Here is a 12,297-nt window from a genome sequence, read left to right as displayed (position 1 = left end):
TGTCGAAAAAGTGTGTGGGTTAAAAAGTTAAAATGTTAAAGGAAAAAATTTAAGTAACAAGAGATTTGAGTAGGGCGATAGTATTAATGGGTTAAATAGTTAGTTAATAAAAGAATGAGAGTGAGTGGGGATCGAACCGTGCCTATTTTGCATACAAGAGATTCAATTGTAAAAAGCGCAAGGGACTTTGCAATTCAATTGGGCAAAGGCATTTGCTCTGAAAAATTAAAGGTTTAGAGTTCTAATTCCACCTCTTCCAATATGGCTTGTTTGTGAAAAATAAACACAAAAAAATATTGTAAAAAACAATAGTTTAAATGTAAATATGTAATCAAAATATCACAAGAGAGAACTCAAGTCCTCTCCTTCCTTCCTTCCTTTTGAGTTGTTTTTCGTTTTCTTATATTTTCATATAGTGCTTCAACCCAAAATACATACATACATACACACATACATACATATATATATACATACATACACACATACATACATACATATATATATATATATATATATATATATATATATTAGATTATACACGCAGCAGATCATGCATAAAGAAATCACTTATATATACATCATCTTTTTCTCCATTAACACGTTTTGTTGTTGTTTATAGTTGTTAGTTTTCTTTTAATAATACTTCAATGATATAAAACAACAAAGGTGTGGAAGAGAATAAGAGTGTGAAAATCACTTTGCAATGCATATTGATACAAGCATTAACATGCATTAGAATTAAGGAGAGTTGGTAATTTGTTAAGGTATATCAAGAAATAAAGTATAAGGTTTTTTTATTTTTTTTAAATTTTTTTTTTAAGTTTATGCTCTATCTTGCAAATTTAAAGTCTTTCATGAGAAATTATTTAGTACTACGGTCTAGCGATATTACTCTTCAATTGTAAGTGAGAGATATTAGGTTTGATTCTCACAAAATGCAAATTCAAACCAAAATATTTTGGCTACCCATTGTGAGGTCCATTCCCCCCACTTAGAGCAAAGTGCCATTTGCTAACCCATATGACATTTTTATGTTAAAAATTTATCACTCCCATCAACTCTTGAAATTTTATCTTTCACTGTAAATTATTGGTATCTTAAATTTATCTTGGCACCAAAAGTATAAGTGTTGTAGCCAAATTCTAAAATACATTGCGGGGCTCAATTGCTAACTTGAAGAAGTAGCAACTGACTTTGTAAATATAAAAAATAAGCTACTAAATTTTGATTTTGCTAATTGAGTTGCTACCTCCGTTGAGAATGCATTTTTCCTAGAGGTGACATAGGAAATTTAAGTTGCTGTTGAAATGCTATTTCCCTTGGAGATGCTCTGAGTGTAGACAAAATGTTGTAAAAAAAAGTCTTCTATGAGAAGAATTGGCTACAATACAACAGATACTTAGTGTAATCATTAATTAATGATCACGTGTTATAATAACAGTTAACGATCATATCTGATAATCTTTAATAAATAATTGTATTAAGTATTTTAATGTATACTCTAACCATTTCCTGGGCTCTAAATTGTACTAAATATTTCCATGTAATGACATCTAACATGCTACATCACTCCATAAAATAAATTGAGTTCTAAATTCCATTTGAGTTCTAACTTAATAATGTTGTCGAAAAATAGTTTAGGGAATGAGTCAAAAGGCAGTCTTTGTCATGACCACTTTTTAACCTTACGGGACTCACGATAAATGGTCACCACCTCCATTACCCGTTTACTGCAATGGTCTATATCCCAATCATGAGCGTTTACTTCCGTCAACGCTAGAAAACGGAACACCGTCTTGTTCCCTAACCACCGCATCAGCAGACATGGCCAATATTATACCGTCGATCCTTGTACATTTCAGATCCGTTGCACTCCTGCACGCGTCCCCACTTTTGGATTACACAATTATTACGCAGATACGGGCATGGTAAAAGAAAAGATTCATACATCAGACACTTAAGAAGCATGAGACAATAAATGCAATAAGTTAAAGTTAAATTCTAAGTAGACATGTGACATAAATTTTTATTATTTAAGATCATATTTTTCTTATTCTAAAATATTATCATTTAATATTACGGTTTAATGACATTATTTTTTCTTTGATAAAAAAATTTTTTGATATTTTTCACTTGTAAGTGAGAAATCTTAGGGTTTAGGGTTTAAGCCAAAAGTGAGTGTGAACCATATTATTGCTAGCCTATTGTGAGGTTTAACCCACTTCTTCACCCTCTTAATGTAAATAATTTCATTTGTTAAAAAATATAAAAATGAAAAATAAATCTAATTTGGGATTACTTTGCTTTTTTCAAAAACTACTTTTACCATGCTCTAGCTGTAAAATAAAATAGTTGAGCGTTTTATAAACTTTATTTTAAAAAATGTTGAGTAGAAAAAACAGTGTAAAAGTGTTTGATAATTTTCAATGTAAAAATGGTATAGATATATATAATGACAAAACTAGACATAGTAGTACGGGTTGGGTGGTGGCAACAACACCAGTGTCGAGAGTAATGGTAGTAATGGCATTAACAATGGTGGGATTGCGGTGGTGTTGCTAATAGGGTGTGGTGGTTGGGGTGTAAAGGTAGTAGTTGTGGCAGCGATAGTAGTGGTGATTGCACGTTGTTGGTGCATTGTGGCAATGATGGTGGTGATGATGGCTGCAATGGTGTTATGTTCCTAGTTGGAGTTGTATGTGGTGGTGACAACAACAGTGGCCATGGCAATGAAAGTAGCAATGACGGTGGCATGTGGGGTTGGCGATGGTGATGGTGGCAGCAACAATTATAAGGGTATGGTAATAATGCCAATAGTGGAGTGTGGTAGTTAGGGTGCAGAGGTTACAATAGTGGAAGAGGCGGTGGCAGCAGCGTGGTGGTTATGGTGATAGTGATGGCGGTTGCAGTGGTGGTGGTGGTGGCAATGATGGTAACAATTATGACAACAATAACAACAATGATGGTAATGGTAATGGTAGTTGTAGTTGTGGTGCTCGTGGTGGCGATTATGGTTGTGGTTGTGACAGCAACGGTGGTGGTGGTGGTGTCGTTGGTAGTGGCAACGAATGTGGTGGTAGTGGCGGTGGTGATGTAAGGTTAGTGGCTATAGTGGTAGGTGGTCACTTTGTTCCCCAAGAGTAAAATGTATGTACAATAATAAATAACGTCATTTTTAGAAATTAACGAGGGTATTGCATGAATTAAAAATATTCATTAAAGGCTTAACTCTGCTTTTTATAAAAGTAGCTTTTAAAAGCAACCTACATACCGCTTTTAAGGGCTGCTGTCTCTAGGCCATTGCTTTTTAAAATAAGCAAGATATTTCATTTTTACCTATACTTTTTTATTGCTTAACTTTAAAGTAAAATAATTTTTACTTTTTAATTGCTTAACTTTAAAGTAAAACAATTTTTGGTGAAAAAAAAAATATATATATATATATACCAAATGGAGCCTAAGTTTGGCCTCAAGGCAGGCAACATGTAGCCTCAAGGCATACTAACCTATTAGTGAGTCCTGGTGCTCTTGGTCTATATCTCGCAGTGAGATTTTTTATTCCTTCCACTATAGTGCCATTAAAGTTGAAGGCTGGTACTGGTGGTGATGTTAGTCTATTTATCCTATTGTGGAATCCATTGAACAGTGATCGTCCATGGTGCATCATTATGTTTTTGAAATGTGCTATTCTGCTTTGTGGTATTTTGCTATTCGAGAATGATGGTACGTGATATTCTATTCATGTTCAATGAATAAGCCTTGATAAGATATCAACTAATGTACTATCACTGTGAAATCTCATATCTGGATTTCACTATCCAATCTTTCGTATTTAGTACTTTCGAGAATTTACTATTTATTTTTGGTTAATTTTGGAGTTTTGGTTACTTAGTTGCAAATAACACATAAGCAAAAACCATTCGCAAAATGGTATTGTAACGAAGGGGAAAAAAGCGATCAAAGGCAAGGGGTATTTTGTTTTTTGCCCTTGGGAGTCCAAGAAAGTGGGAAGGGGACCAATCCTACGATGACGCGGGTTGACCGAACTTTTCCCCTCGACTCGCAATGGCGATCTGGTTTCTGGTGCTTTTTTCGGCGTTCCTCTATCGTTTTCATCTCGGCCAACGCCTGGAATTGCTTCCTCTCCTTCCCACGACCATTTTCCTCATGGCGGGTCTCACAAGTTAACAACTTATGAAATATGTTGAAGTAAATATTTGTTCCTCAATGGTTTTGTTTAGTAGGAAGGGAAAAAAAAAAAAAAAAAAAAAACAACAACAAGAGCAAAGCATGACACAACACAATACATCGAATTAAAAATTGAAATGAGTGATGTTAGCCACCATTAGATTTACACTCTTTCAAATTAATACATTAAGTAAACTTTCGGCATTTGATTGGTTGTTTAGTTAACAACAACTAAAACGAGCAAAGACATAATACACATAAAGTCATAATTGATGGACGAAAATATTTAAGCTATATATTTGAATTTTGTCATACGACCCAAATATAACATAATGCGAACATACTCAAACACTATACGAATCTAAAGTTTGGTAATTACCAATTAGGAGATGGTGGTGGGGGAAATGATCACAGATTTTGAATTTTGTCACTACAAAAATAAGACAGTGGTTGATTTTCGTCCAATCACTTTCCCTTCCCCATTTGTGTATTCAGTGGCATCTTGCCCTGTATGATTCAATTCCGTGCAACATTCACTTTTCTAACTTGCGCTTCTGTGATCGGTGCACTTTAGTGGGAATTGATATTGTTGGTTGGAATACGAGTATAAAGTGATAGGGTATTTGGGAACAATATCTAAAAGTTGACGGGGAATACGTAGAGTTCTGTCGGTGGTGTTGCGTCCTTTTTCACATCATACAAAATTGGTAACTTTAATTAAAAGTTCTCGGTTTTGTTCATTTTAACGAAAAAACACATTTTACATTAAAAAGTCAATCCTGGTACTATTCATTTCCCTTTGTTTTGTTCTTATTGTTAAAACTCAAAATTTTCAAACATTTTTCATTAGTTTTCTCTAAAAAATTCCATTACCAAAAAATATTTTTGTTCATGCGGGTTTGTGTAAATGTATTTAATATAATTACCATTTCAACGATCAGAAGATGATTGTGTTAATATAAATATTCACATGAATTATATATAACCGTTAGATGATAATTGTAGTAAATACAAACGAATATTGTAGATAATATTTACGTGTAAATTAATTTATTGAAAGTCGTTATGATAAATGACAATCTAATTTTCAGTGGTCTTTTCTCGGATGCTACTTAGCATAGACGATGCGGTGAACATATCCTGTAAGGTATAGTATGAGCACTAGATACACATGTTTATGTATAAGAAGCTTTTTGAGTTTGGCAATTATATTGTAACGTGATATTATATCCACATACTACATGTCATAGACCATATGCCTCGTTTGGTATAAAAGATTGGATTGTAATGGATACGAAACTATTTTGAAGGTATGTTTAACAAAACTTTATGACCAACTTGGACATAGAAGATAAATTACTCAAAAAGAAAACTCATCATGTCCCCAAAACGATAGAATTAAAAAGGAGAAATTCTTCATATCTAATCACCTCAAAATGAAAAATTGAACTCTACCATTATTATGTCTTGAATTCTGAAGGTTCTAATCCAATCATATGTACCAAACGAAACCATAAAGTTTAAGGAAAACTAATGAAAAATGTCTGAAAACTTTGAGTTTTAACGATAAGGATAAAATAAAAGGTAAAGTGAATAGTACCAGGATTGACTTTTTAGTGTAAAAATGTGATTTTTCGTTAAAATGAACAGTACCAAGAGTTTTTTTGTTAAAGTTCCCTAAAGTTTAATATTAGTAGTAGTTATACTCTAGACCAAACCAAGTCATAAAGTTGGGTAAAAGTTTAATATCATTAGTAGTTATAACATAAACAAATGCATCTGTTTAATTACCAGAATAGGTATTATGATTTTTACCAAAAAAAAAAAAAAAGAATAGGCATTATGATAGTCCATTAAAAGAAACCTTTTTTTTTTTTATATTTTTAATTAAACAACAAATACATAAAACTACTTTCATCATTGTAAACTGCAGTATGAAGAAAAAGGTGCAAAGAGTTTTTAATAAAATGGAAAAGAATAATGCAGCTACAGAAAGGCTTAAAAGAAGCTTCCTTTCTGCCTCAACAAAAACCAGCTTAACCAGACAGATTCTGCCAACTACCTCCCTCCCTCCCTTCTCTCTCTCTCTCTCTCTCTCTCTCTAGAACTCCTTTGAATTCATTCAGTTCTCTCACAAAGTCTGAAATTTTGAGGTCCACAATTGGTTGAAAAAAACTTGATGTCTAGGCCACTGGAGCTTGATTACATAGGCCTAACAGAGACTTCATCTTCTCCAATGGAAAGAAGCTCTGAGAAGATTTCATCTTCCACTTCCTCTACCTTCTCTTCCACAACAGCTGAGGAAAAGAGGACCTCCTCCTCTGCTATCAACCTCAGGGAGACTGAGCTCAGGCTCGGCCTTCCTGGTTCCCACTTCCCTGACAGAAAAAAACTGTCAGGGGTCTCAATTTTTGGGAAAGATTTGGAGGACAACAACAAGCCAAATGGGTGTTCTCCAAATCCTCCAAAGAACCCTGTGTCAGGGGCAAAAAGGGGATTCTCCGACGCCATTGATGGGTGTGAGAAATGGGTTTTCTCCATGGGTAATGGATCTGAGGTTGATGTGGGTAAAGCAGCAGTGTTGGGTTCTCCATTATCCAAGAAAGAGGTTTCTTCTGTTCCTCTGCTACCAAAGCCATCAGCTCAGTTGGAGAAGAAGAAGCCTCAGGCCTCTGAGCATGCTGCTGCTCCTCCTGCTGCCAAGTAAGCATTTTTTTAATTTTTTTTATTTTACCTTTTTTCTCATTAATTGTTTCTGTTTTATTGGTTAATTTTGATTTCTGAGAAATTTGATTCAACAATTATAAGAAGAAACAGAAAAATTAATGCATGTTTAATAGCTATTTCGTTTTTAATTTTTTGTTTTCATTTTTTTGCGCTTGAGATACGAGGAAACAATGAATAATTAAGGGCGATGGAGGGAGGGGAAGAAATAAAGAAGAATTTGTCTTCCAACTATATGAACTCATTTGGTCATTCCCTTGAATTTTTTTTTTTGGTTTTTTCCCCTGAACTAGTTGTGGTTTTTTTGTGAGGATTCTAGGATCAATTCATCTTAATCGTTTAGCCGTTGATCGTACATTATTTTTTTTAAGTACTGTTTTTGTTCAATTTTAAATAAAAAATTCAAAATGATTTATGACCGCATGAACACTTCTAAACGGATAGAATGAACAGATCCTAGGATCCTCACAAGGAGAGGATCCGGATAGGATCCTATTCCGAATTGTTATACCATGCTATAATTTGATTCCTAATCTTTCATTTGAAAAATTTGTCTTCAAATATATGGAAATTGTCTCCGTTAATTTCTAGAAAATGTTAATTTATCTGCTAATCTTCTTCCTCTGCAATAACTTGTAAGCTTAGCAGTGAATTCTTACATTTGTGGTATTTTTGCAACAGGGCACAGGTGGTGGGATGGCCCCCAATTCGATCGTTTCGGAAGAACTCCATGGCCTCTAATTTGGCAAAGAACAACGACGATGCTGAGGGCAAACAAGGGTCCGGGTGCCTGTATGTGAAGGTTGGCATGGATGGTGCTCCGTACCTACGAAAGGTTGACCTTAAAACGTACAACAACTACACTGAACTTTCCATGGCTCTGGAGAAGATGTTTAGCTGCTTCACCATTGGTACTCCTCTCTCTCTCTCTCTCTCTCTCTCTCTCTCTCTCCCTCATGTGCAGACTGAGTTATACCACAACTTAGTTTGGTGTACAACGCCTGTCCGGTAGGGTTTAGGGTTTGATCCAGAGAATAACTTAAGGTTGGTGTTGTAATGGGCTGGTACCAGAACGAAACTAGCAGCCGGAGTAGTGAGACTGCATTAGGGTGTGTGTTTTATAGGGTGTTTAAAGCAATTCTTCTAAACCTTGCGATTATCTGTGATTCAGGGCAGAGCAGTTGTAATGGACTTCCGGAGCGAGATGGTCTGAGCGCGAGTCGTCTGATGGATCTTCTCAACGGTTCTGAATTTGTTCTGACTTATGAGGACAGGGATGATGACTGGATGCTTGTTGGTGATGTTCCTTGGCAGTAAGTTAACTGTTCTGTTCTGTACGAACACTGTGTTATGGCTATTTAAACTTAATCGCAGCATGATTAGTGATTAGAAATTGAAATTATCTATAGCTGATTGAATTGCAATTACCTTCAATTCGATATGCAACGTGGTTTTACCTTCCAATTGATCGGATCTCAATTCTGACAGTCAGTCTTATGTTCTCATCTGATCATAAAGTGTGTGTACATGACAGGATGTTCACAGAGACCTGTAGGAGGCTGAGGATCATGAAGGGTTCCGAAGCAATCGGGCTAGGTATGTTCTAACTTCTACGTTATGTCTATAACGAATTTGATGGTATTTTTCTCTTCTGTCGATGTTCTAATCCCGGGATTGTTACAAGTCAGATTGTAAAGTAATTAACCCGATCACTGTTCTTGTTTGCAGCTCCAAGGGCCGTGGAGAAATGCAAGAACCGGAACTAACACGAACCGTACCAGCCGGGAAAAGCATTCTCCAGGCATTGAAACGGACTCGAGTCGGGTGCTTGTTGCAGAGTCCTAAATATGTTTGATAGTATCCTAGTTTTCGTGTCTTCTAAGTTAGAAAGTTTTCGCTGGAGACATCGAGATTATGTGTTTGATGCTGCTGTTTTTGCCTCTTATGTGTACCACATATTCTAATTACTGTGTAAAATGTCTTTTGCTGCTTGCAAATCTCTCCTTCCTTCTCTTAAATGCAGCTGTATGTATAAGTTCCTCCAATGAATTTTGAAACTGAGTTTCCTGTAACGAAAGTCAAGAACTGATCTGGGTTTGTTTGGAAACGATAAGACGGAAGTTCAATATCAGCTCCCTATAGTTTAGATTAGATTAGAATATCGCTCGGATAAAAATAAATAACAAACTCAAAAAAAAGTTCATTGAAATTTGAAGTAAGGATTAAGGAAAACGCTATTGAAACAGAGAACTTTGAATTAATTGAATTTATAAGTATTACAACAGACAAGTTAACTGAATCAGTTAAACCAAGAAACTGGACAGCTGAAAACGGCCGAGTTGGTTCAGCTATGGCATGATACTAGTACAGAACAATCGTCGCTCATATAAAACTTCAAAGGAAATACACGAGCCGGAAAGCTATGAGAAAACTGCATGCATGTTGCATAATATGAACAAACTACTGGAAGCTAAACAATGTATCTGAATCTGGACAGCTAAAAAATTACTGGTTTGATATCTGAACGTAAACCATCTGGGTATATCCATTAAATACAGAAGGGTCGAGTCTGGTTAAGCCAAGCCGATTGAATAAGCCATACCGGCCATCTTCAACAATAGGAGTTACGGCACGAGCAGGATCATATCTAGTTTGATGAGTGAGGGATGGACCTGCCACTGGTGGCACCTCCCAGTAAACATCAAGAATCGATTCCACAAACCGACTATTCTGAAAATGTTCTGAATAGGAAATCTTCTTACTACTTTTAGTAAAGTTATCATGCATGTATCCTCTAACACCCCACCATGCTTCACCAGGCCCACAAAGTTCTTCAATATTCACCGCTTTCTCCCAGAACTTCTTCCTTTTTGACCTAATCCTAGCTTCATCGCTGTCTTTAAAGCAGCTGTGACCACCTCCTAAAGCACCCCAAAAGAAACTACAAGAATTACTTGTTGAAGCAATAAACCATGACAACAGATCATAAATGAATCTATGAGTTAAAGATTTGGCCACACACCGAGTCTTTCAGCAATTACTTACTTACTCCATGGTTTTACTACAATGATTTTTTATTTGACAAAACTATCCACCAGTAATTCAATCCATACTACATTAACTAAAGCTACTTTGGGCATCAGTAAGAAAAAAAGAGAGCAAAGGTAAGAATGCATGTCATCAACGTAAAGCATATGGCAAACAAATAGACTTGAAAAATGAAGGATAACAGGAGAGAGCATGCACCTCTGATATAGGATTGATCACATATCTGCCGTAAGGAATAATGATCTCCAGTTCCAGTATCATAATTATCCTCGAAAATTATGTGCTGAAAACCAGCTTCCAGAGCCTGCGTTACTCTGCTTACCAGAGCATAAAATACGATAAGTCAGCATTCAGCAAGTGATAATTCCTGTGGCCATGCATAATAGGAGGAAGGAGCAAGATTATATTGAGATATTGCTAAGTACCTTTTCAGTTCATTCTGATGATCATCAAAAAAAATAAGAACACGGCTGAGATCAGTAATCCCATGTTTCTTCATCACTTTTCCCCAATCAACATTTCCAAAATCCAAAAAATCCTTTCCGGTGAAGTAAGTGCAGTTTCCATCAACATATGCAGGGCCCTTCTTTAGAAACTTCCCAGGATGCTTGGGTGTGAGGGTAATAATTGGAGTGTCTGGCATCGCTTGTCGCAAAACCCAAGTGGAATGACCCTTGAAAGCGCCACTCTCAATCATTAGATCCGGCTTCAGCCACTGGGCAATGAACCAGAGCCCAAAGCTGTGGTCAAAACCCATCCCGTACATGTTGTTTTTTATCGGTCGGGTTTCGTATACAGGTATAAATACTTCCAAGCCCTTGATTAAATCCTTTGTTGTCCACTCAACTGTTTTTCCGTGTTTCGATCTGCCTTTTGCCAAGGATAACATTATAAGAATCAAACAAGGGCAAGAACCCAGGGATCTCACAGCCACAACAAGGAATTTAAACCAAATAAAAGAACTCAAAAATCCCAACATTGACTTCGTAAAGAATCAATCACGGTCCACACGCTACCGAATTCCAAACATTGAGCAATTGGGACTAACATAGGCATTGGCCACCAAATTTAATGCATAAAACTCGAAATTTAATCAGATTTCTGTTGTGTAGTCTAGCAAAAAAACCATAACATCAATTTGATCATGAACAAATGCTACACATGACTAAAACATATAGAAATGGTCGTAGTATCCACGTATCTGATACCGGCAAGAATCGAAAGGCGAAATATATACATTGCAATTCCTTTGAATCATAAACTTATTGAAACTACTATGAATTTACTGTGCACTAAGTAAACTTAAGTAAACTTAAATAAACTAAATTTTCCAACTTTTTCTTATAAACCCAAAAGGTCAAAGATTTGAAATTCATTCCAAGCTCCCTAATTTACTCAGCTATAAGAAATTCTACAATTTTCATTTAATTTTAATTGAACAGAGCAAAAATTATATCAAAAACCCTCGATCTGATATTTAAATCAAACAGCTAAATTAACTCAGATCCTTCAATTCATCACAAAGAATGGGAGTTTTAGAGAAAGGAGATCCGACCCGGATATACTTACACCAAGGCACGCCGAGTGATCCGAAATCCGATTCGAGGCCATCGAACCCGAAGAAGCCGGTGCGAGAAACCGGGTCGTAAGGCGAGACGCAGACGACTCTCCGGGAGTTGAAGATGAGGGAGAAGATGAGAAGGAGGACAAGGGCGAGGATGAGGAGGCAGGGCCAGACGGGTCCGGTTCGGGTCAAGTAGTTGGTGATTCGGGTGGTGAAGAAGGAGAAGGGGAGGTGCTTCTTGATCTTGGACTCGTCGGCGACGACGTCGTTTTCCACGGCGGATTCGTCTGCGTACGGCGCGTATCGGCGCGAGGACAGGACGCGATCGAGCATTTTGGTGGGGGATCTTTGGGTGGAGCTCGACGGAGAGAGTAGCATTGCTGTGGAGCGTTGAGCTGAGATTTTCCAGGCCTTCAGGAAGAGCAAGCGAGGTGGGACCTATTTTTCTTGATTGTGATTAACATAGTGTGGCAAGGGTATATTGGGAAGAAAGACGGATTAATGGATTTGGTTTCTTGGAAAGAAATTGGGAAATATTTCAAAATAAGACAATTTCTTAATTTTGGAACAAAAATAGGATAAATCGGTCACGTACAAATCATGCATATCATGCATAAAATCAAAATTATTAAAATACCCACATATAAATGGATTATGTCCTCCTATTTTTTATTTCTCCATCTACTATCTCTATCCCTTCCTCTCTCTTCTCTCACTCTCTCCCTCAAGCACTCTCTCTCCCCTTCTCACTGTGCACACATGATTAGGGGTGG

At 36.5% G+C, this 12,297-nt stretch overlaps 3 protein-coding genes across 3 annotated transcripts; 2 read left to right on the top strand and 1 right to left on the bottom strand.

Annotated features, from left to right (window-relative positions):
• Positions 1–2,723: 2,723 nt before the first annotated feature.
• LOC126611887 (uncharacterized) lies at positions 2,724–3,144 on the top strand. The gene is made up of 2 exons (XM_050280206.1): positions 2,724–2,801; positions 2,854–3,144. Exons 1-2 carry the CDS (start codon positions 2,724–2,726, stop codon positions 3,142–3,144), a joined length of 369 nt encoding a protein of 122 aa, XP_050136163.1.
• Positions 3,145–6,201: 3,057 nt separating this feature from the next.
• On the top strand, positions 6,202–8,989 carry LOC126609844 (auxin-responsive protein IAA21-like). Its single transcript, XM_050277778.1, has 5 exons — positions 6,202–6,891; positions 7,594–7,823; positions 8,084–8,225; positions 8,447–8,508; positions 8,641–8,989. Exons 1-5 carry the CDS (start codon positions 6,368–6,370, stop codon positions 8,676–8,678), a joined length of 996 nt encoding a protein of 331 aa, XP_050133735.1. The 5' UTR covers positions 6,202–6,367; the 3' UTR covers positions 8,679–8,989.
• Positions 8,990–9,149: 160 nt separating this feature from the next.
• Positions 9,150–12,039, bottom strand: LOC126609842 (uncharacterized). The gene is made up of 4 exons (XM_050277775.1): positions 11,530–12,039; positions 10,386–10,830; positions 10,159–10,274; positions 9,150–9,833 (listed from the first exon to the last, which is right to left on the bottom strand). The coding sequence occupies exons 1-4, from the start codon at positions 11,900–11,902 to the stop codon at positions 9,418–9,420; spliced, it is 1,350 nt and encodes a 449-aa protein (XP_050133732.1). The 5' UTR covers positions 11,903–12,039; the 3' UTR covers positions 9,150–9,417.
• Positions 12,040–12,297: the final 258 nt, after the last annotated feature.

Source organism: Malus sylvestris, chromosome 17 (assembly GCF_916048215.2).
Source record: "Malus sylvestris chromosome 17, drMalSylv7.2, whole genome shotgun sequence".
Classification (NCBI taxonomy): domain Eukaryota; kingdom Viridiplantae; phylum Streptophyta; class Magnoliopsida; order Rosales; family Rosaceae; genus Malus; species Malus sylvestris.
This window is presented reverse-complemented; position numbering and strand designations above follow the sequence as displayed.